The sequence below is a fragment of the Prunus mume genome, linkage group LG1, assembly GCF_029339155.1.
Source record: "Prunus mume cultivar Tortuosa linkage group LG1, ASM2933915v1, whole genome shotgun sequence".
NCBI lineage: Eukaryota > Viridiplantae > Streptophyta > Magnoliopsida > Rosales > Rosaceae > Prunus > Prunus mume.
Window position 1 is genome coordinate 26,453,284 of NC_142698.1, and position 23,659 is coordinate 26,476,942.

The 23,659-nt window shown below is 37.8% G+C and overlaps 3 protein-coding genes and 1 pseudogene across 3 annotated transcripts; 3 read left to right on the forward strand and 1 right to left on the reverse strand.

Annotated features, from left to right (window-relative positions):
• Positions 1-662: 662 nt before the first annotated feature.
• Positions 663-7,035, forward strand: LOC103322471 (kinesin-like protein KIN-5D). Its single transcript, XM_008224393.2, has 23 exons — positions 663-885; positions 1,183-1,369; positions 1,464-1,593; positions 1,850-2,005; positions 2,102-2,578; positions 2,752-2,849; positions 2,945-3,101; positions 3,199-3,268; positions 3,404-3,480; positions 3,580-3,633; positions 3,731-3,811; positions 3,898-4,009; positions 4,265-4,351; positions 4,436-4,611; positions 4,712-4,873; positions 4,952-5,059; positions 5,167-5,325; positions 5,414-5,497; positions 5,613-5,818; positions 5,919-6,020; positions 6,101-6,210; positions 6,299-6,450; positions 6,545-7,035. The coding sequence occupies exons 2-23, from the start codon at positions 1,197-1,199 to the stop codon at positions 6,770-6,772; spliced, it is 3,159 nt and encodes a 1,052-aa protein (XP_008222615.1). The 5' UTR covers positions 663-885; positions 1,183-1,196; the 3' UTR covers positions 6,773-7,035.
• A 715-nt stretch (positions 7,036-7,750) lies between these two features.
• On the forward strand, positions 7,751-10,198 carry LOC148921460 (uncharacterized). Its single transcript, XM_089043846.1, has one exon. It carries the CDS (start codon positions 8,065-8,067, stop codon positions 9,955-9,957), a length of 1,893 nt encoding a protein of 630 aa, XP_088899972.1. The 5' UTR covers positions 7,751-8,064; the 3' UTR covers positions 9,958-10,198.
• Positions 10,199-12,662: 2,464 nt separating this feature from the next.
• Positions 12,663-15,051, forward strand: LOC148921461 (uncharacterized; annotated as a pseudogene).
• A 743-nt stretch (positions 15,052-15,794) lies between these two features.
• LOC103322465 (nuclear factor kappa-B-binding-like protein) lies at positions 15,795-21,661 on the reverse strand. The gene is made up of 3 exons (XM_008224383.2): positions 21,288-21,661; positions 16,851-21,122; positions 15,795-16,107 (listed from the first exon to the last, which is right to left on the reverse strand). The coding sequence occupies exon 2, from the start codon at positions 21,003-21,005 to the stop codon at positions 16,863-16,865; it is 4,143 nt and encodes a 1,380-aa protein (XP_008222605.2). The 5' UTR covers positions 21,006-21,122; positions 21,288-21,661; the 3' UTR covers positions 15,795-16,107; positions 16,851-16,862.
• Between the last annotated feature and the right edge of the window lie 1,998 nt (positions 21,662-23,659).

Consider the following 23,659-nt stretch of genomic DNA (forward strand, 5'->3'; position numbering starts at 1 on the left):
AGAGGCAAGGAGAAAAAAAACACAGGGAGAGGGAGAGCACAGGGAGGAGAAAGGGCAGAGGGGAGGGGGAGAGAGACAGAGAGAGAATGGATTTTCACAAAATAAAATAAAAATTATTTCTTTATTTATTTAATCCACATGTCACGATGTGATTGGACATGTGGGCTCCACTTATTACACTTAACAGAATTTTTAACGGAGGGATCATTTGTGATAAAAAGCACTAACGTTAAGAACTATTAATGTCACAAAAAAACCTCAAGGACCATTCGTGATAAAATCGTAAACGTTAAGGGCTATTTGTGATAAAAAGCCTAGTTTAAATGCAGATTAACAGTAATTAATAGGTTAGTAGCAAGGGGGGTATTGTTCGTAATATCTGGTAAAGTAAGGGGCAGTGATTTAAACAATGGGTTCCGTTTCAAAATTATTTCAAAAGATCAGTGAGGTGAGGCCTCTTTGTCGATTTATAACGGTCGGAAATTACTCTCTCTGCAAACGGATCTTTTTGGTTTGACGGCGTTAACTGGACGCGTCGATGCCGTCCTCAGAATTTCAAACGCCCCGTAACGTCTCTTAAAAATTAGTCCAAATATATTATTTTAAATTTATTTTATTTTATTTTATTTTTACGCTCTTATATCCAAATCCGAACTGAAAACAAAACCCACAAACACACACTCCTCGTCAGTCTTTCTTTTCTTGTTTCTCACACCTCACTTTCTCTCAGCTCCCTCTCTCTCATTAAAATACAATACAATTGACACAGAAACAGTCTCACACTCTCTCTCTCTACTCTACGACTTTCTCTCTCTACGAACCTCCATCGCCATTGCTTCAAGAATCTCTCTGTACTTGTAGGCAGGCCGGCAATTCGATTTGACTGTAAGTTTCTTTTTTTGAATATATATATTTTTTATTGGTTCTGAATTTTGTTTGGTGTTTTGATCTTCTTCGGTATGAATCGCGCACATTCCGATTTTGATCGTTCATTTGCGATCCATTTCCGATTCATCGCCGCACGTCTGTGTGAATTCAGAATTGCATTGCTCAAATTTGTCTCGTTCGTTGACTCACAGATAGTTACTAAATTAATATGTACTAATCTTGATTTTCTATAATTATATAGATATATGTATGTATATAGACTGTTACTGATGAGTGAAGGTTTTTGAGATTCAGAGAGCAAGAGAGCTATGGATTCATCACAGTCACAACAGAGAAGAGGAGGTTTGGTATCGCTATCCCCGTCACAGACACCGCGGTCGAGCGACAAGTCGGTGCGAGATCTGCGATCCGGGGATTCGAATTCGATAAACAGGCATGAAAAGGACAAGGGTGTCAATGTGCAGGTGCTTGTGCGTTGCAGGTGAGTCGGAATCCGAGTTGGGTGTGAGGCCGAGTTCAGTTAAGTGTTGTTGTCTGAGTGAATGATCAGCTCATGAATTGGTTTGCATTTGTAGGCCTTTGAGTGAAGATGAAATGAGGGTACATACACCCGTGGTGATTTCTTGTCATGAGAGTAGAAGGGAAGTGTCTGCAATTCAGAATATAGCTAACAAGCAGATTGATAGAACCTTTGCGTTTGACAAGGTTTGTTGATTAGAATGCTGAAAGTCAAACTCTTGTGTTTCATCTTGTTCTACTTTAAAAGTGGCACTAAGGTCTTACTAGATGAAAGGAATTCATGGGTTTTAATCTGTTTTGGCTCCTGAAGTTCCAAAATTTGAATAATGATTTTTCCTCAATTTTAGTGAAGTAAAATTGAAATATGTTGCTGTTGTTGTGCTACCTGTTGTTACTTTCTTTGCACTGGGAAATGATCAGAAAGCTGGATAATGTTGTTTAGGTATTTGGTCCCGCATCCCAACAGAAGGAATTGTATGACCAGGCTGTGTCTCCTATTGTAAATGAAGTACTTGAGGGCTATAACTGTACTATATTTGCCTATGGTCAGACAGGGACGGGGAAAACATACACAATGGAAGGAGGAGCAAGAAAGAAGGTTTGGTGTTTTCGACTTTCAAATAGACTTCAGCCTATGTATTATTTTATGATTTTCTCCTCATAGCTTGCTGACTGAATTTTGTGATTTTTGTAGAATGGGGAGTTTCCAAGTGATGCTGGTGTTATCCCACGAGCTGTTAAACAAATTTTTGACATATTAGAAGCTCAGGTTGCTGAGTATAGCATGAAAGTCACATTTTTAGAGCTGTACAATGAGGAGATAAGTGATCTTCTGGCCCCAGACGAGAGCACGAAATTTATCGATGACAAATCTAAGAAACCCATTGCTCTCATGGAAGATGGGAAAGGGGGTGTCTTTGTAAGAGGCTTGGAAGAAGAGATAGTGTGCACAGCAAATGAAATTTATAAAATCTTGGAGAAGGGATCTGCAAAAAGACGTACAGCTGAGACTCTTCTCAACAAACAAAGCAGTCGTTCACACTCTATATTTTCCATCACAATCCACATCAAGGAATGCACTCCAGAGGGTGAGGAAATGATTAAGTGTGGGAAGCTAAATCTTGTTGACCTTGCTGGTTCTGAGAACATTTCACGCTCAGGTGCAAGAGAGGTAAGGCACAGAAGTAGTTTATAATCAATATAATGATGGAGTTATCTTACTACATGATCTTACTGCCATATTTCCAAAAAAATTTGTGTTTTGAGTTTATTTAATCCTTATAATGGATTATGGTAGGACATTTTCTTATCTGAATCTGATTGAAAAGAAATTTTCACTTGCAGGGTAGAGCAAGGGAAGCAGGGGAGATAAATAAAAGCTTGCTTACTCTTGGCCGTGTCATTAATGCTCTAGTCGAACACTCTGGTCATGTTCCATATAGGTATTATTTAATAAATATCCCTTCGTGGTTTTTTTCCTGTATTTGCAAACCCCAGAAAGTAAATTTAATCACAATGATATTGTTTGGAATATCAGGGATAGTAAACTAACAAGATTGTTGAGGGACTCCTTAGGAGGGAAAACAAAGACATGCATAATTGCCACGGTATCACCCTCTATCCACTGTTTGGAAGAAACACTCAGCACCCTAGACTATGCGCACCGTGCCAAAAACATAAAGAATAAACCAGAGGTCAGAAGTTTGCCCACTCCCTGTTCTCACAAATCATAAAGGGGAATTGTCTTTCATTCTGACCCTTGTTATGGTTTGTTGTTGCTCATTGTTTCAGGTCAATCAAAAAATGATGAAATCTGCTCTGATCAAGGATTTATATTCTGAGATTGATCGGCTTAAGCAAGGTTGTTAACTGATTTCATCGTTGCTCCTCTCTCTCCTCAGAAGCTTTTTCTAGTGGATAATATTATTTAATGATTTTTTTGATAGTTAGTTTATTGCAAGCTAAATTGTATGACATGTTTCTTATGTTTATTCAGAGGTATATGCTGCAAGAGAGAAGAATGGAATCTATATACCACGAGATCGTTATCTTAATGAAGAAGCAGAGAAGAAGGTCTGATTGTTGCCATTTAACTGAATGACGCAATTCTTTTCCTACATAAATTCACACAATGCACTGGTTACTGACCTCATTCCTCTCTTTTTACCCTAGGCAATGGCTGAAAAAATAGAGCGGATGGAACTTGATTCTGAATCCAAAGACAAGGTATTTCCATGAAGATTGCACTCCTTTCTTTGTAAGTATTACCAGACTACAGCGTAGGAACTAATATAATTGTTATGTGGTGGTGACCTAAGCGCAGCAACTGATGGAGCTTCAGGAACTTTACAGTTCTCAGCAACTTTTGACTGTAGACTTGAGTGATAAACTTGAAAAAACTGAGGTAATACATTTGGGAAATCAAATTACATAGTCTCCCATTGTTCTTTCTGCTTTCATCCTGATAAAATTCAACACTTTATACTTCAGAAAAAGCTTGAGGAAACTGGAAATGCACTGTTTGATCTCGAGGAAAAACATCGACAGGCAAATGCAACCATTAAAGAGAAGGAATTTCTGATTGCAAACCTCCTCAGATCGGGTGAGCAAAGTGTCTGCTACAACGAATTTTGTTGTACATTCTACATATTCAGATCAGATATTGATACTTGCCATTTCATTTTACCTTCAGTTTATATAGTCGACATTTGATGGATCAAATAGCTTTTCCTAAGGACTTCCATTTTTGACTTGTTTGTCTTCTAGTTTGTGCACACGTAAAGTCTCATGCTTTCCAGATGGTACAATTTGATGCCTCTGAATCTTCCTTACAATAATATGCACTGTTAACTTTCAGAGAAATCACTGGTTGAGCGTGCATTTGAGCTTCGAGGAGAGCTAGAGAATGCTGCATCAGATGTGTCCAGTTTATTTGCCAAGATTGGTTTGTCTCATTATTTTGGATATTTTTATTGGGTCTTCCTCAAAACTTCTGGTGCTTTATTGCTAACCATGGCTGGTTTTCCAGAGCGCAAGGATAAAATTGAAGATGGAAATCGGATATTAGTTCAGAAATTTCAGTCCGAATTAACTCAACAGCTTGAAATCTTGCATAAGACTGTCGCAGTTGCAGTGACACAACAGGAGCAGCAATTGAAAGGTATGGAGGAGGATATGCAGTCCTTTGTATCAACCAAGGCAGAGGTAAGATCTAGACAAGAAGATGATTGTCTTTGAGCATTCTTGACATTTGATTGTCAGTCTATAACTACGTACAACCTAATTATTTGCCATGCTTTTGAAGGCTACTGAAGAACTTCGAGGAAGACTAGGAAAGCTTAAAAATATGTATGGTTCTGGTATTAAAGCTCTGGATGGTATAGCTGGGGACCTTGAAGGAAATTCTCAGTCAACTTTTTGTCATCTAAATTCGGAAGTTTCTAGCCATTCTTCTGCTCTGGAAGATGTAAGTATTAGTTCACTGTTTTTCAGTCTTCACTGTTCTTTTACTATTTCTGTACTTAACTTTGTTCATATGATTTAGCTCTTCAAAGGAATTGCTTCAGAAGCTGATGAATTACTCAATGATCTTCAAGGTAATCTTCACAACCAAGCAGAGAAGCTAAGTGCATATGCACAACAACAGCGTGAGGTTCGTAATATATTGTTGCTTTCATGGTTATTTGTTTTATTTTCTTCAAGAGTAAAATTCAAAAATCTCTTTTTGGAGTGAAAAATTTGGTCTTCAATTTTGTACAGGCTCATGCCAGAGCAGTTGAAACTGCACGGTCAACTTCTAAAGTTACTGTGGACTTCTTCAAGACTCTAGACTTGCATGCATCCAATCTGACCCAAATCGTGGAAGAAGCACAAACTGTCAACAATAAGAAATTGTCTGAACTTGAAGAGAAGTTTGAGGTGGTTGCAGTGTACTTTCTAAATTAAATGGGCCATTAACAACCTTATTAACAGAATTTAATGCTTGTTTTTTTTAATTTATATGTAGGAGTGTGCTGCTAATGAAGAAAGGCAGTTGCTAGAAAAGGTGGCAGAGTTGCTGGCAAGTTCAAACGCAAGGAAGAAAAAACTGGTATGTCTTGTTCTTAAGCTGCAGCCAATTACTTATTCCTTGTTCCTAAGGTTTTATGTCAGTAACAACTTTTTTATTTAGGCTCAATTAGTAACATTCTTTATCTATTAAATAGGTCCAAACAGCAGTAAATGATCTTCGAGAGAGTACAACAAGCAGAACCAGCAAACTACAGCAAGAAATGTCAACCATGCAAGATTCAACATCTTCTATCAAAGCAAAATGGACAGTTCACATGGAAAAAACAGAATCCCATTACCTTGAAGATACATTTGCTGTGGAAAGTGGAAAGAAAGACATGGAAGAGGTTCTACAGAATTGGTACATATTCTGGATATTAGGAATTTAAACTTTGATCTGGCCATGCTTCTGCTACCTGAATTTTTCTGGTCCATTACTTACACAAAAACAACTTGTGCAGTTTGAAGCAGGCAACAATGGGTGCAGAACAATGGAAGAATGCCCAGGGTTCCTTGCTCAGTCTAGAAAAGAGTAATGTTGCTTCTGTGGACTCCATTGTTAGGTATGCTCATTCCTTATAGGAAAGAAATATTGCAGGTTTTAATTGAAGATTATTCATTCAATTTTTTTCTCTTCAACTAGGAGGGGAACGGAAGCCAATCAAGCTCTACGTGATAGGTTTTCCTCTGCTGTATCAGCTGCACTAGAAGATGTAGACGCCGCAGACAAGAATCTCCTGTCTTCTATTGATCGTGAGTGTCAAGTTTCACATATTGATTTCACATTTGTCTTGCTAGGTTATATATTGGATTGCATGTTAACTGAAACAAATACTTGCAGATTCATTACAACTTGACCATGAGGCATGTGGAAATCTTAACTCAATGATCGTTCCATGTTGTGGGGATTTAAGGGAACTGAAGGGAGGTCACTACCACAATATTGTCGAGATCACAGAGAATGCAGGAAAATTTCTTCTGGATGAATATGTGGTAAGACTGCTAGAGTGCTTTTTGTACAATATATGTGTTTTTTATTCGATGACATTATGTTCTTTAATGAGTTCTTCGATTCTGCAACACTCAGGTGGACGAACCATCATGTTCCACGCCAAGAAAGAGGTCGTTCAATCTTCCAAGCATTGCATCCATTGAAGAACTCAGAACTCCTGCCTTTGAAGAATTGTTGAGATCATTCTGGGATGGAAGATCTGCAAAGCAGCAGGCAAATGGAGACTTAAAACACATCGCAGTGGCGTACGAGGCTGCCCAGTCCATTAGAGACTCTAGAGTTCCTCTCACTGCTATTAACTGAAGAGGGGGTAATCAAAGATTTAGAGGACAGAGAACACGTGTGTACATAACATGTATGGCGTATATATGTACTCTTGTAGTCACTGTGCTACGCTATTCGTTAATTGTTTCTGGAGACAGTGGATGAAAAATGATTGTGGATGGAGAAATCTATATAGTTAGGCCTCCTGGGGAAACTTCAAAACTTGAGTTCATTGAATTTCCCACTTTGTAACGAACTGCAATTGGATTATTGATGAGGAGTTACTGAGTGTTTTGGTTTGAGTGCTTTCGAAGCTTCTTCTTTACAGCCATAGTTCTTGTCAATCATAATACCTTCGATTTGCACCCAAAAGGATGCATCCAGCAGATTTATTATTTTTTTGTGGATTAGATTAATTAGAATAATTAGGCTATCAGTTGTATTTAAAAATAAAAATACCTTCTATAAATTATCACAAAGTCAATAACCTTAAACAGAGATCGAAACAGAAAACCATTCTATTCTGGTGCGAGTGAAAACCAATCTATTCATTAAACCAATATGACTCGCATATCATTCAGACCAAAAGCCACACTTTTTTGGGCGGATGGAATTAAGAACGGCGGTGAGGATACACTTTGGGTTAAAGTGGTCAAAGTGGTGAACAAAATATTTCCATAAAAAAAGGCTTATAAAATATCAAGTTTAGGAACTAATGTTGAAAAATAAAAGAGGCTAAAGAAATATAACCAGAACGTTGAAAAAACAATAGGAAAGGCTGAGAAACTTCAACTTGATTCTTGTCCTTGAATTACATCTTAAATAGAAACACCAAAGTTACTGCCGCAAGTAACTCACCCACAACTTTAAGATTTTGTGGAACTTCATCCCATGATTAAAAGCATGAAGAAAGACAGACAAACCATGACTCCTATAAACTAAGATAATACCAGTCTCCTATCTATAGGTGTAGAAACTGAGTTTTCTATGTCTTTCAAAAGAGATATTACAACATATTTATATACAAGGTATAGGATGGTAGACCTATCAGTTACAAGTCATTGATAGCCTAATAATATCATAACAGCAGCAGACAATGAACTAGTCATAACTTTGATAACTGCCTAACAATAGGCACCAACCCTTACTGAAAATAAATAACTGTTAAAATAAATCTTCACACTAAACGATGAGGACTCCTAAACGAAAGGTACGGAACTTTTTATCCAATTTAGAAAAAGGAAAGTTTTTGTGGAATTCATGACAACACGGACTTGAGCTTTCTCGAGGAAACCAGTTGGAGGGAGGTTTGAGCGCCCTTTTACTCAGAGATGCTGAAGATGATGATACGGACTATGACTGCTGCTACTTCTTCTTCTTCTTATTGCTGGAGCAGCAGAGGTATGAATTGTCTTCACTCTAACTCCACTTTTCTCGTTTTCTTCAACAATTACTTTGCTTTCTTTCACTCTCAACCTTCGAAACCGATCAAATCTACAAGAACCCAACTAGAGCAGCCAAAAAGAGACTTACCCAAAATCACAAATGTTGAGGATGCCTTCAATGTGTTCGATAGAATGCTTCAAATGCGCCCTCTGCCCTCTGTTGTCCGTTTCAATATAATCTTGGGTCAAGTTGCAAAATTGAAACATTACTCGGCCGTCATCTCATTGCATAACCAAATGGGTGTGTCGAGAATTGGACATAATGTTTATACCCTAACCATTCTCATAAATTGTTATTGTCATCTAAACCAAATGGGGTTTAGTTTATCTGTATTGGGAAAATTCTTCAAACTTGGTCTTGAACCAAATGTCAGTACCTTCACCACTCTAATCAACGGCTTTCTTCTCGAGAATAGAGTGGCGGAGGCGGCAGGAATTTTCAACAAAATGATGAGGGGAGGTAATTGTCAGCCTGATGCTGTTACTTATGGCACGCTAGTAAAGGCCTTTTGCATGAAAGGTAACAATAGGGCTGCTATTCAGTTGCTTAGGAAGATGGAGGAAGGAGCTTGCAAGCCTAACCTAGTTGTCTATAGCACAATCATCGACAGTCTTTGCAAGGATACACTAGTTGATGATGCATTAAACCTCTTCTCAGAAATGATTTGCAAGGGTATTGCTCCAGATGTCATTACCTACAACTCTTTGATGAATGGAGTTTGCAAATTAGGTGAGTGGAAAGAAGCTAAAAGGTTGTTGAATGAAATGGTGAGTAAAAACGTCTTTCCAGATGTGTGCACGTTCAGTGTCTTGGTAGACACACTTTGTAAGGAGGGGATGGTTGGGGAAGCAGAAGGCGTGCTTGAAATGATGATTGAAAGGGATATTCAACCTGATATGGTTACGTACAGTTCACTCATGGATGGTTACTGTTTGCGAGGAGAAATGAGCAAGGCTAGAAAAGTTTTTAAACTAATGCTTAGCAAGGGATTGATGGTTGATGTTATTTGTTATAGCGCATTGATAAATGGATATTGTAAGCGTAAAATGATGGATGAGGCCATGACGCTTCTTCGGGAAATGTCTCGTAAGGGACTGGTTCCAGATACTGTTACTTATAACACTCTTCTGGGTGGTTATTGCAAAGTGGGGAAATTAGGTGATGCACAAAAGTTGTTCTCTGAGATGCAAGCTTGTGGTCAACTTCCGGATGTTCAAACTTATGCTATTCTACTGGATGGCCTGTGTAAAAACCAAAAACTTTCTACCGCAATCCAACTGTTTAAAGAGATGGAAGGCAAGAAGTTGGATGTAGATATTGTGATTTACACTATTCTTATTGAAGGTTTGTGCATGGCTGAAAAAATTGAATCTGCAAGGGAACTCTTTTGTGGTTTATCATCAAGAGGGCTTCAACCGGATGTAAGGACATATAACATAATGATTAATGGACTCTGTATTGGGGGCCGAACAAGTGAAGCAGAAAAGCTGCTTACTGAAATGGAAGAGAAAGGTTGTCCTCCAAATGATTGTACGTATAATGTAATTATTCGAGGGTTTATCAATAACAATGAGACAGTAAGGGTGACAGGACTTATTCAACAAATGGTGGAGAAGGGTTTCTCTGCAGATGCTTCAACTACAGAATTGATAATTGATCTATTGTGTAAAGATAAAGTAGATCCTGCATTGTTGCCATTGATGCAAAAAGAGAATTATGAACTGAATTTGCCTCAGTTAAAGTTGAACAGATCTTCTGACCATCCCAATAAACATTGAAGCTCTTCCACCTCTGGCAACCGTGGATGTGTTATATCTGTTATCTCTTAATCCATCATGTGACACTGTTGAGTAGTAGATATAACTTTACCGATAATCGTAACATCTTTATTGTTTTGTGTTTTTGTACGCATGTCTTTTTTAGTTTCTTTCACACAAACATTGTGCAATTGACTGACTCTGCATGTTTTTGTTATTTTGCGGTATACAGACTTGGTTATATAAAGACATCATTGGGGGATATCCTGTGATCATGATAGAGAAATTTCTATGTTACTCTTTTAAGGTTGTTAAATTTATTAGAGAGAAGCAGGGTATTTGGACTGATATAATCAGATTTTTCAGCTGACCAAGACTTTGCAGTTTGGGCAAAAACCAACCAGCCTTTGATTAAGGGGCATTCTACAACTTCTTTTCAATTTTTTTGATTTGTAATAATTTTGTGAAGGACATGGTGAAATTTGCTAACCCTTGATTGGGTCTGAATGCTCGTTTGTGAGTGATTTAAGATGGGGCAAAATCATTTATGACCAGAAGCACCTCAAACTTGCTTATTGAAGTGATTATAAGGAGAACTGCATATATATATCCACCTGTATCAACCCCCACCATGATGAGCCTCAAACAAGACTAAATTTCTATTCTACATTTCCTGATAGAATCAATATATATGCGAAAATACTGCACCTTCAATGTATAACACACTCCTTGACTTGGAACGACAAGGCGATCTGATGCCTGCAAAACATATCAATTTTCTACTCTGTCAGAAACCCACAGGACGGATGCCAAAGTACAGCAAATGTATACATGAAACCTCAGAATATATTATATTTTAACATTTCAAGGTTAAAGGGTGCCAGTTTCGGTATCTGAAGTTATCACCCTCATGCTTCTTGACTGAAAGGCTTTGAATTTAAACTATCTAATGTAAGCCTTCCGTCTATCAGAAAGATGTACATTTTCGTTTTTTCCCCCCAATATAGAGCATATCACTTGATAACATGGAAAGACAAAAGTCAAAAGAAATTAGGGTCACATCTTCCATTGATGTAACTGTTAAGCTCAAGATCCCTATTTCAGATTACTTCTTACAAAGGAGAAAAGACATCTTTATATGACAATGAACTTTCAACTTATATTCTTTTTTCTTCATTTGTGTCCTTTAATTAAGTCAAAAAGAGAATGTGAGGTGCTGCCTCATTTTTTTCACTCCTTTCACATAAAGATTAAAACAACTTTAGAGAATTCTTTTGTTTTTTCTTTAACATTTTAGTTTTTTTATGTATTGGTTTTGCTTTCTGTTTTAACTTCTCTCATCTTCATCGTTCATTTTTCCCATATCTTTCCCTTTATGCCTTTAACTAAATAATAACAATGTGCTACCGGAGAAGCTTGGTAGCTAAATGAACTTGTGCTTATGCTATTTATAGTGGCCCAACTCAGCCCAATTGGGCCATTATCATCAACTTGGGGCTTAGCCTGAGAACCCATAATTTTTTTTTAGTAACAAGTATTTTATGTATTAATGAAATACAATACGGAGTGGGTTCTATAAAGGTGTCCTTCAAATAAAAGACCATTTAACTAAAGCTCTCTCTCTCTCTCTCTCTATATATATATATATATATATATCCTGAAAGTATTTTATGTACAGTACAGTATTGTACATAAATTGTAGCTATAGTTTATAAATCCTGAAGAGAAGTTGAGTAAATAAATTAACCTAATTATATAAAAAGAATCATAAGTTCCTAAATCCGAAAAAAAAAAATAGCACATCAAAATAGGTGTGAAATAATTTCATTGATCATACTTTATTGGGCCTAGGCCTCCTTTTTTGGGTTAAACTCTACGGCTTAATACTTCATAAAATGTTCATTGTTTTCGTAGTCGCTTAATTCAATTATATGTAATTGAAAAGAAAAGAAAAACTTAAACATTTAAAGGAAAGTAATTGACTAATGCTAAGTAGTAAATTAATAAATCTTGTTGGCCTCTTTTTTCAATAAATAATAAATTGTGTTAGTATATATATAATTGTAAAAAATAAATAATAATAAAGTTTTTTAAAAAATGCAATACATAATTCAAATTTGGCATGGGTCCATATCGGCCCCTTTAGTGGCCGAGCATGAGGACGGTCCAATCCCATATGGGCTTGGAATGTGGGCTAGGAACATAATTGATTATTTTCATAAATGGACGGATCTGGCATGACCCATTTATGAAATAAACCGACTCTAAATGAGTAGAGTTGAGCTGACACGATTCGTTTGACAACTCTACAAAAATTGCATTAGCAAACGATAACTTTTTTAGTCGTTGATGCTAAGTGCTTAGGTTTTTTCTTTTAATCACCTGCTATGCGAGTTTGGCAAAAGTGACATGAAATGTATTAGCAATCACATTTAAGTAGATTTCTATCGTTCTAGGAAATCTTAAAGTTTTCTTCTTCTTTTTTTTTTTTTTGCAAATGTATTTGTCATGGAAATTGATTTGTGTCCACGTATACTATAGGTTTTTTTCTTTTCTTTTAATCACATGTTATGCAAGTTCTAATATATTTTTATTATTTAGACACTTTTTTTTTTCTTTTCTTAAAGGCTTATCCAAGGTACAAAATTGTGTATATCAAAAGTATAGGTCTCACTCATATCTAGAAGAAAAATAATAATAATAATAATAAGAACAATAGTTTATGTTAGACACAAAAATAAAAACAAATTGTCATTTGTATCACAATTTCAGCAGAAATTAACCTAAGAATGATAAAAAGAAAAAATTATAATGAAATCTCAGGCCTTAGAATGAGAAGGCCGAGTGAATTTCAATATGCTATGCTAGCAGCTAAAAAGAACCGAACTGCAACCCTAACTTACAAAAACATATTAGTTCAAGGAAACTAGTTGGAGGGAGGTTTGAGCTTCATTCCCAACCCTCTTTGCTCTCTTTCACTCACCGATGCTGAAGATGATGACACGGACTACAACTGCTGCTACTTCTTCTTCTTGTTATTGCTGGAGCAGCAGAGGTATGAATTGTCTTCACTCTAACTCCACTTTTCTCGTTTTCGTCAACAATTACTTTGCTTTCTTTCACTCTCAACCTTCGAAACCGATCAAATCTACAAGAACCCAACTAGAGCAGCCAAAAAGAGACTTACCCAAAATCACAAATGTTGAGGATGCCTTCAATGTGTTCGATAGAATGCTTCAAATGCGCCCTCTGCCCTCTGTTGTCCGTTTCAATAAAATCTTGGGTCAAGTTGCAAAATTGAAACATTACTCTGCCGTCATCTCATTATATAACCAAATGGGTGTGTCGAGAATTGGACATGATGTTTATACCCTAACCATTCTCATAAATTGTTATTGTCATCTAAACCAAATGGGGTTTAGTTTATCTGTATTGGGAAAATTCTTCAAACTTGGTCTTGAACCTGATGTCTTTACCTTCACCACTCTAATCAAATGGCTTTCTTCTCGAGAATAAAGTGGCGGAGGCGGCAGGAATTTTCAACAAAATGATGAGGGGAGGTAATTGTCAGCCTGATGTGGTTACTTATGGCACACTAGTAAAGGGCTTTTGCATGAAAGGTAACAATAGGGCTGCTATTCAGTTGCTTAGGAAGATGGAGGAAGGAGCTTGCAAGCCTGACCTAGTTGTCTATAGCACAATCATCGACAGTCTTTGTAAGGATACACTAGTTGATGATGCATTAAACCTCTTCTCAGAAATGATTTGCAAGGGTATTGCTCCAGATGTCATTACCTATAACTCTTTGATGAATGGAGTTTGCAAATTAGGCGAGTGGAAAGAAGCTGCAAGGTTGTTGAATGAAATGGTGAGTAAAAATATCTATTCCAAATGTGTGCACGTTTAGTGTCTTGATAGACACACTTTGTAAGGAGGGGATGGTTGGGGAAGCAGAAGGCGTGGTCTTGAAATGATGATTGAAAGAGATATTCAACCTAATACCATTACATACAGTTCACTTATGGATGGTTTCTGTTTGCGAGGAGAAATGAGCAAGGCTAGAAAAGTTTTTAAACTAATGCTTAGCAAGGGATTGATGGTTGATGTTACTTGTTATAGCGCATTGATAAATGGATATTGTAAACATAAGATGATGGATGAGGCCATGATGCTACTTTGGGAAATGTCTCGTAAGGGACTGGTTCCAAATACTGTTACTTATAGCACTCTTGTAGATGGTTGTTGCAAAGTGGGGAAATTAGGTGATGCACAAAAGTTGTTCTCAGAGATGCAAGCTTGTGGTCAACTTCCAAATGTTCAAACTTATGCTATTCTACTGGATGGCCTGTGTAAAAACCGACAACTTTCTACAGCAATCCAAGTGTTTAAAGAGATGGAAGGCAAGAAGTTGGATGTAGAATATTGTGATTTACAATATTCTTATTGAAGGTTTGTGCCTAGCTGGGAAAATTGAATCTGCGAGGGAACTCTTTCATTGGTTTATCATCAAGAGGACTCAACCAAATGTGAGGACATATAACATAATGATTAATGGACTCTGTATTGGGGGCCTAACAAGTGAAGCAGAAAAGCTTGCTTACTGAAATGGAAGAGAAAGGTTGTCCTCCAAATAATTGTACGTATAACATAATTATTCGAGGGTTTATCAATAACAATGAGACAGTAAGGGTGACAGGACTTATTCAACAAATGGTGGAGAAGGGTTTCTCAGCAGATGCATGGACTACAGAATTGATAGTTGAACTATTGGGTAAAGATAAAGTAGATCCTGCATTGTTGCCATTGATGCAAAAAGAGAATTATGAACTGAATTTGCCTCAGTTAAAGTTGAACAGATCTTCTGACCATCCCAATATACATTGAAGCTCTTCCACCTCTGGCAACCATGGATGTGTTTATCTGTGATCTCTTAATCCATCCTGTGACAATGTTGAGTAGTAGATATAACTTTACCGATAATCGTAACATCTTTGAAACAATGGGCTTGCGTTTTTGTACGCAGGTCTTTTTTAGTTTCTTTCACACAAACATTGTGCAATTGACTGACTCTGCATGTTTTTGTTATTTTGCGGTATACAGACTTGGTTATATAAAGATATCATTGGGGGATATCCTGTGATCATGATAGAGAAATTTCTATGTTACTCTTTTAAGGTTGTTAAATTTATTAGAGAGAAGCAGGGTATTTGGACTGATATAATCAGATTTTTCAGCTGACCAAGACTTTGCAGTTTCAGCAAAAACCAACCAGCCTTTGATTAAGGGGCATTCTACAACTTCTTTTCAATTTTTTTGATTTGTAATAATTTTGTGAAGGACATGGTGAAATTTGCTAACCCTTGATTGGGTCTGAATGCTCGTTTGTGAGTGATTTAAGATGGGGCAAAATCATTTATGGGTAGAAGCACTTCAAACATGCTTATTGAAGTGATTATATGGAGAAGTGATTTTCCATAGAAGTGATTATTAGCCCACTCAAAATCACAACCAAAACGCGCCCTTTGGTCCTTTGGTGGTGAAGCGAACTTACATTGTGTTTCATTTTGAGTCTAGCTTTTCTGGTCAGGAGCCTCTGAAGTTGAGACTTGGTTTAATTGATTTGACTACGGTTCTTTTATTCATCGGTCAATCAAATTTTTAGATGAAGCCAAATTTTAACCAAAGCTTCTATTAGCCAAAAAGCAAAGAATGGTTGGGAAACCTTGGAAATGGACACAAATATTGTTGATGGGCCAGGACATGGTTTTTGTCATCATGGAATTATTCATTTGGCCGTTAATAAATACGAGGTTCTCTCTCTAATGAAGAGAGTTTTTGGTCATTTTGCAAAACGAAAAGAAACCAAAGAAACCCCATGGATATATTATGCCTGCAATCTGAACCATATGCATAAACAACCCAAATATTGGATCGATGTACATAATGAACTACTTTTCTTTTTCCTTTTTGTAGCATAATCTACATATAAAGACCCAAAAAAATTATTAATGGAAGGCAGAACTACATATAGATATCCACCTGTATCAACCCCATGATGAGCCTATTCTACATTTCCTGATAGAATCAATATATATATATATATATGCAAAAATACTGCACCTTCAATGTATAACACACTCCTTGACTTGGAACGACAAGGCGATCTGATGCCTGCAAAACATATCAATTTTCTACTCTGTCAGAAACCCACAGGACGGATGCCAAAGTACGGCAAATGTATACATGAAACCTCAGAATATATTATATTTTAACATTTCAAGGTTAAAGGGTGCCAGTTTCGGTATTTTAAGTTATCACCCTCATGCTTCTTGACTGAAAGGCTTTGAATTTAAACTAATCTAATGTAATCCTTCCATCTATAAAAAAGATGTACATTTTCGTTTTTTCCCCTCAATATAGAGCATGTCACTTGATAACATGGAAAGACAAAAGTCAAAAGAAATTAGGGTTACATCTTCTATTGATGTAACTGTTAAACTCAAGATCCCTATTTCAGATTACTTCTTACAAAGGAGAAAAGACATCTTTATATGACAATGAACTTTCAACTTATATTGCATAACATACTTTTATCATATTTTAAATATATAAAAAAACCATAAAGACGTGTGAAAAAATTAATAATACAGGAGAAGGGACGGAAAGGGTGAACGCTAAAATCAATCGAACCCAAAATAGGTGGGGAAAAAAACATGACTAGAAGTGCACCATTAGCTGATTTTTACAATGCTACTACCAGGAAGCCACAGTTCCATTATATGTCATGTGATCTGACATAAGTATGCAAGAATATGAAAAATAAACAATTCAATTTAAAAGCGTAAATTTCCAACACCAAAACACAAAGGAGAGCAACTGCATATCGGAGAGTGAATAATGCTATTGAAAACTACCTGAAGAAAACCTCATAGTAAGCTTGCACTCAAGAGCCCAACTGTCCTTTCTCTCCCAAACGTTTCATCATCAAAATCTTCATTCGTGGAATTTTCCTGACATAGCAATTTGTTTTCTCGCATTGGATTTAAGCCCAGACCCTCCTCCCAAAGAATTGGATCATCTTGGTGCATTTCATCTTGTTCAGACCCATGATTGGTATCAACATTATCCTCCACATCTTGTCTCACATCATCCAAACATGATGATGGCTCGACATTGAGATCAGAGCACAAATCATACCCAGCTTGTTCCCCAGTCCCATGATAAGCCACTGTTACTGCTCCTTGGTCAGGTTGCTCGGCAGAATCCTTTTTCTGCCTCTTCCATTTCTTTGTAGATGAAGTACCGTCATCCTCAAAATCTTCTTCTTCTCTTTCTCTATGCAAATATACCCATAATTTTCTTTCCCCATCAAATTGCACACAAGGATCACGCTCATAATGCAAACGGTCCAGGGCTCCACTAACAACTTGATTAACTTGTGCATCAGACACGTCTTCAACAATGTACTGAGAATCTCTTATCAAAGTACAAACATCTGCTCTGGTGCCAATACTTCCAGGCAATCTTGCAGCTGCATCTCTCACAAGACAAAGAATTGTAACATGTGGCGGTCGATCACGTTTCAGCATAAAGTGATCTCGAGCTTTTGATGTTGGCTTACCACCACACCTTCTTAATGGGGCAACAATGGATTTTTTACCATCAGCTGCTGTGTAAGAGAAGGCCCTGTCTGGAATTGAATACCTGAGAACTTCCTCCTTACGGAAATAAGCTCTCACTTCTTCCGAACTTGGGTTAATGGTGTTAAGACTCTTTTGAGCTCTTAGATCCCTGAACCGTTCTTTCTCATCCAGGTTGAGCTGCATCAACTCCAAGGGCGGTTCCGGAAGAATTCCGATTTGTTGAAGGGTCTCTTGCCCACATTTGAGCCAATTAGCAAACGAATCAACCAACTTGACAAGCATTTTGTGAGGAAGACCCCACGCTTCAGGAGATGTCACCTCATCACTGGTGTCATGATCTGATGAACCATGAGAAACTGGACCAGTCCATGACCAGCTTTTTGTAGCCTTTTCATACGCGGCCAGTGTCTTCCAACCCTTTGCTCCTAAAGGTGCTGTTTTTGAAGAAAATATCTTTAGAACTCCTCTCACCAGATCCTGAAGTGGCTCTTGTGTCTCAAGAATACAAGGATCTCCCGGATTCGATCGAACACGATTCACAATCTCCTGAACTGTTAGAGAAGGCATATTCACTTCTCCAGCAAGTTCTGAGTTATTGGCATCCACCTTTTGACGAGAAAGAACCCCATTTACACAACCCTCACGATTTTTGTTATGCTCATCTATAGGTCCCCCAACATCAAAAGCATCTTCCGAAAGCGGAGTTATCATTGCCAAGCGAACAGCTGAAAGAAGATGTACAATCGAGAATGAGAAGCCAGTATGAACAGTAGGTGTAATTGGAATAAATGGTTTTTTCTGGGGCTTGGTTTCCGGCTCCATATCTGTTGCTCCCATTTCCGTAATTGGTGGATCAGAAATTTCTACATCTGAGCTGATATTGTCATTCTCCACCTTCCTCTTTGCCTTTTTTTTCAAGGAATTGGAATCAACACTACGTTGCAAATGGTTAGACTGTAAGTCACCATCGTCATCTCCTCTACCAGTGTCTGAATCCTCCTTAGCTTTCCGCTTCTTTGTCATCAAATTGCACCCTAATAGTGGGACTTCAATTCGTTCATGGCGATCACTCACATATGCTTCAGTGTTCTGACCTTTCTTCCTGAATCTACCATGTCCACTACCATTAGCTAGCGATCGCATTTCAAGTGAGTCATCCTCTTCATCAACAAAGTAACGAGACTGTGGTACAGAATGATCATGGCCAACTTCTCTTTTCTGCTTTCCCGTAGTAGGGTAGGTCTTCCATGAAGGTATGTGCAACCTTTCACCAGCTTCCCCTTCAAATTGGGCATTCTTGCCCAATTTGTAGATTTGTTTCTGTTCATCATAATCATCATCCTCATCATGAAATTTACCCAAGCCCGAGACATAGCGTTCTTCCAAAACTCTGGTCGAAGAGTTATGCATGGGACTATTGTCTCGCATCTTACCCTTTTGTTTTGCTTTGGCAGTATAGTTTTCTAGACTACGCATATGTCCATGTTCAACAAAACCACCCATCTTGTTGGAGGGGTAATTGATCCCATCAAGGGCCCGTAAACTATCTTTCGCCTCTTTCTTCACATATTTGCCCCTTTTTGCATCTAGAGCAGGCTTCAACAAAGAAGATGGTGAAGCCTCCATAACACCACTGGGATAAGCCAGCTTACTCCTCAACAAAGGGTTGCTATCCTCATCATCTTCAAATTGCTCTGATGAGTCTGATTCTGTATCTTCATTTTTAACAAACACTCTATTACTTTTCACTGCCGCCATGTCTGATCCTCCATTTTGTACTCTATTCCCTCTTATCTTCTCTTGAAATGGTTTTGCTCTAAATTCAGAAGATAAAAATCTATCATTCATCTGTGGTGGGGAAGCTCTATATGATTTGTAATTTAAATCAGGAGACTCCCTCCCAATCTTCCATTTCTTGCTCCTAACATTCCAGTCATCCGCTCTTAAGGGCGAATCCATAGGAAAAGTCTCCCCTTCATTCCTGTTATGCCAGAATAGTTCTGCACGATCTGACGAGTCAGCTCGATCTCCTCTTAGCGGTGGTTGTGGAAGTCTGCTTTTCAAGGACTTCATCTGATCCCCAACTGTAAATTGCTGAACATTTTCTGGATACTTGGCCTTTTTACCAAAATCATAGGGGGTCCTCAAGTTAGGAGGCTTTGCTGTTATTACCTTTGACTCTGACAAAAGGTTTGCATTGCGGTTCCTACCATAGGCATGTACATCAGTCTTTGAGGAGACAGGCACACCCAGCAAGGTGTCAGTGATTAATTCATCACCTCTTAATAGGTCCAGCTTCTTTCCCACTTTGAAAACACCAGACTTGTCCATCAAGCTACTACGAGACAAGCTTCTATCTCGCTGTACACCAATTCCATATGTAGTGTCTTCAACATCATCACCACTTATCAACTGATCCCTCATTCTGAGTGTTGCCCTGGAATCATACCCTCCGGCCTTAAGCTGCTGAGGAAGAGCGACTGCTGAACTGTATGGTCCAGAATGGCTTGCTAGCTCTTTTGTTGAAGAAGTCTTCGACCCAGCCATCTTCAGTATACCTTTTGGATTCTGCTTCCCATATTTTGCCAGTTCCATAGCTGATGACCGCCCTCTTGATGCAAAATCCACATTTGTACCCACCCCATATGGAGAATAACGAGCGATTTTCTGTGCAACTTTCCTGTCCTTGATCTTGTTGATCTGTAAGCCTTCACCCGACTCCCTTTCTGAGGAGTCAGTCTCCATATCTTCCATCTTCTCACCCATCAAACTCTTCTGGATTCTCATAATATTCAACACCCGGAGCCTCTCCTCAATACTATATCCCTTGCAATTAAGCCAAGCATCCCTTATCTGACAGAGATTACTAACCATATTATTCTGATGCTTCCTCAAAATATTGTAGTGTTGCCGCTTCTGAAAGAAATTCAAACCCTCCCGGTAAAGAGCAACTCTCGGCTCGCACAAACCTCCCTTCAACATATCAAACAACTTCTTAACAGGGCTCCCAAAATGGAAGTTACAACCTGTAAAAAGCTCTTTCAAGGTAATCATAAAGGTCTCCTGGTCCAAATCAGGCAGATACTTAGTGAGGCCAAACTGCTCCTCCTCACTCAAGCACTCATTCCATACATCCACTGACAATATATCTTCAAGACTTGGAATATCATACAACTCAAAAGGAATGCTGCAAGTCTGACTCCCAACTTGGCAAAACTCCACACCAGTTTCCCCCAATTCCAACAAATCAAAGTCATCAGACCCCGCCCCAGAGTCCGCATCATCAAATTCATCATCATCATCAGATTCAGCAGCAGAGCTACGCTGTTGTAGCTCATCCTCGTCACTAGACATACTCTTCCTACTACCGGGAGAAAACTCTGAATCAAACCTCGAAACCTTGAAGTTGTTCTTCTCAATCGCCATGAATTCTAACAACCAAAACCCAACCCGCCAAAAGCAAACAGATTCACAAATTTTACACTAGAACCACCTCCAATTCACCGAATCCCCAAATTTCAAACCATCACCGAATAAAAAACCCTAATTCAAACAACAAAAAACGAAAACCTCAAAATTTGTGGCTACCAAAACGAAAAAATATAAAAATCGAAGCAAAAGCAACGAGATTCGCAAACGAAACTAAAACTTAACCTAATATAAACAAAATTACAAGGACTGAGATTTGAACGAAGAATAGTAGAATACCTGGAACAAGCTCAATGGCGAAATTGACCAGCCGAGCACGAAGTCTGAGACATGAAGGGCTCGATAATTTGAAGGTTCGTAGAGCGAGCGAGGGAGAGAGGAAAGAGAGATTGTGTTTGGGTGAAGATGAGAGAAACCCTAAGGCTAGAGGTAAAAGACGAAGCGGTTATTTTATGTAAATATATAATAAAATTATTATAGACGTATGTGTGTGTGTAGGAGAGGTCGCAGTGGGGATGAAGAAGACGATGGTGACGTGGAGGAAAGTGCGCCGTCTGATTTTGCGAGGAGGAAGATGGAGAGCGAAAAGACGAAAAGGGGCACCGAGCGGGAAAGAGAAAAGCGTAAGCGTGTGTGTGCAGCGCAGAGGTAGAGAAAAGAAAGAGAAGAGGAAGGAAAGCAACAGCAGCCAACAGAGGGAGAGCGAGTTCACTCAGTGAGTCAAGTAACCGTTGCGACTTGCGAGTCATGGTCTTCTTTCATGCCTGGCTTGAGGAGCGGGCCCAAGTTTTGTAAAATTCCCGGCCGGGCCGGTTTTATTGCATCCGTGACCCACTTGCTCTTACGACGTCGTCTGGTTATCTTTTTTACCTTTTTAATTTGCAGATGGATAAACTCATAAAACTGCATGGACGGACTTTGCTGTTGTAAGGACATGTTTACGTATCAGTAATGGGTATGAGAGGAAAGGGAATGATTTTCATTCCTGACTTCTCCTACATTTACTTGCAATCAAGAATTAAAAAATAAGTGGGCCCCCTCTCAAAATCTGTAATAACATCCCCTCAAAACTAAGTATCAGATCAACTAAGGGGAGTAGTCAATACGATTCTCATTCATGTTCTCTTATTCACTTCAAAAAAATACCCTTACTTTACCATAATTCCAAAACACCCCAAACCCTAAATAAATAAATAAACTCATGTCAAGAAGTTCCGAGACACTCCAACTTCTTTTTCACGTTAGCGTTGCAGACACAACCTCTAGAAGCAGTAGCAACTCCTTATGCTATGTAAGTCATTTTATCTATCTATATATCTATCTATCTATCTTCTTCTTCTTCTTCTTCTTCTTCTAAACCAACAAAGTACGGTCATGGATAAAGACTTTTGTGGAGATTATATATCTCTTTTTTGGAAGTATGAAGATTATGTATTTAATCGTATGAAGATTATGCAGATTATTATTATTTGATTGTTTACTAGTTACGTAGGTGAAAGATATATATTTATTGGAGTTTATTTTTTCATTTGAAATTGGCTCTGGACAAAGGTGTTATAAACATTATCATTAAACTGGGCTCTTGATGTTCATCTTTTCAGCATATTGATTCCTCATGTTTGCACCGCCTTACTGGGTTGCTGCATGATTAGTTTGGTCTCTTGAGCCAATTTGAGAATTATATATGTGTTGTGGTGAAAATGTGCAGGGCATTTTAGTAATTAAATTAATTTGGATTCTGATTCATGAAAATTAATAAACAATAACAATGGGAATCAACCCTATTCCTTTGCTAATTCCATATGTTTAGTAAACAGCTTAATGAGAATGATTCTTCCCATACCAATTCAGTAGTTCCTTGATTCCTAAATTCTCTAATTCTTTATTTTCTTCATTACTGATACGTAAACATGCCCTAAATGTGAACCCCGCGTGATAACATAATTAACGAGCAGCACACTTATACATTAGGGAGTTTTACTATTGAATAATACTAGTTTTACCACATTTTTATACAACAATTTCGTACCACATAATGTGGCAACTGATGTGTACAAACCACATCATGTAAAATACTAGTTTCTGTTTTTCTAATTTTATTCATTAAAATACACTTCATTCATTTAATTGATGTGGATATGATATGGGCATGCCACATCATGTAGTATAGAAATGTGGTAAATGTAGCATTACTCAATTCATTTACTACATAAGAAATGAGTATTGAAGTTCCTATAAATTACGTGATTGTCATTGATTAACTTTAAAAAAGTCCACCACAAAAAACTCAAAAAACCCAAAACAAGCCTAGCTCAGATTTTATTTTTTTTTAAACCCAAACATTTTATTTTAAAAAAATTCACGAAAACCAAGCAGGAGCTCTTCATAGAAGTATATTGTTAATACTATGTCATAGAAGTACAGTGTTAATACTATGTTATAGAAGTACATTGTTAATATTATGTCATAAAACTATATTGTTAATACTACTATGTCATAGAAGTATATTATTATTAATACTCTGTCATATAACTACCCCAAACATAATTTCGGCCTCTTCAAAAGCAAAAGAAGCCACGACTTCCTCATCCATCTTTTAACTAAAAACATGTAGGGAAATTACCTAATTACATGTGAGGAGAAAGGTCAAT

Excerpts from the sequence above, each read along its gene's own strand:
- LOC103322471 (XM_008224393.2), top strand. The coding sequence starts at position 1,197 with ATGGATTCATCACAGTCACAACAGAGAAGAGGAGGTTTGGTATCGCTA. Across the intron at positions 5,326-5,413 it reads AACTTGAAGAGAAGTTTGAG|GAGTGTGCTGCTAATGAAGA; the intron begins GTGGTTGCAGTG and ends ATTTATATGTAG. Across the intron at positions 5,498-5,612 it reads ACGCAAGGAAGAAAAAACTG|GTCCAAACAGCAGTAAATGA; the intron begins GTATGTCTTGTT and ends TCTATTAAATAG.
- LOC148921460 (XM_089043846.1), top strand. The coding sequence starts at position 8,065 with ATGCTGAAGATGATGATACGGACTATGACTGCTGCTACTTCTTCTTCT.
- LOC103322465 (XM_008224383.2), bottom strand. The coding sequence starts at position 21,005 with ATGGCGATTGAGAAGAACAACTTCAAGGTTTCGAGGTTTGATTCAGAG.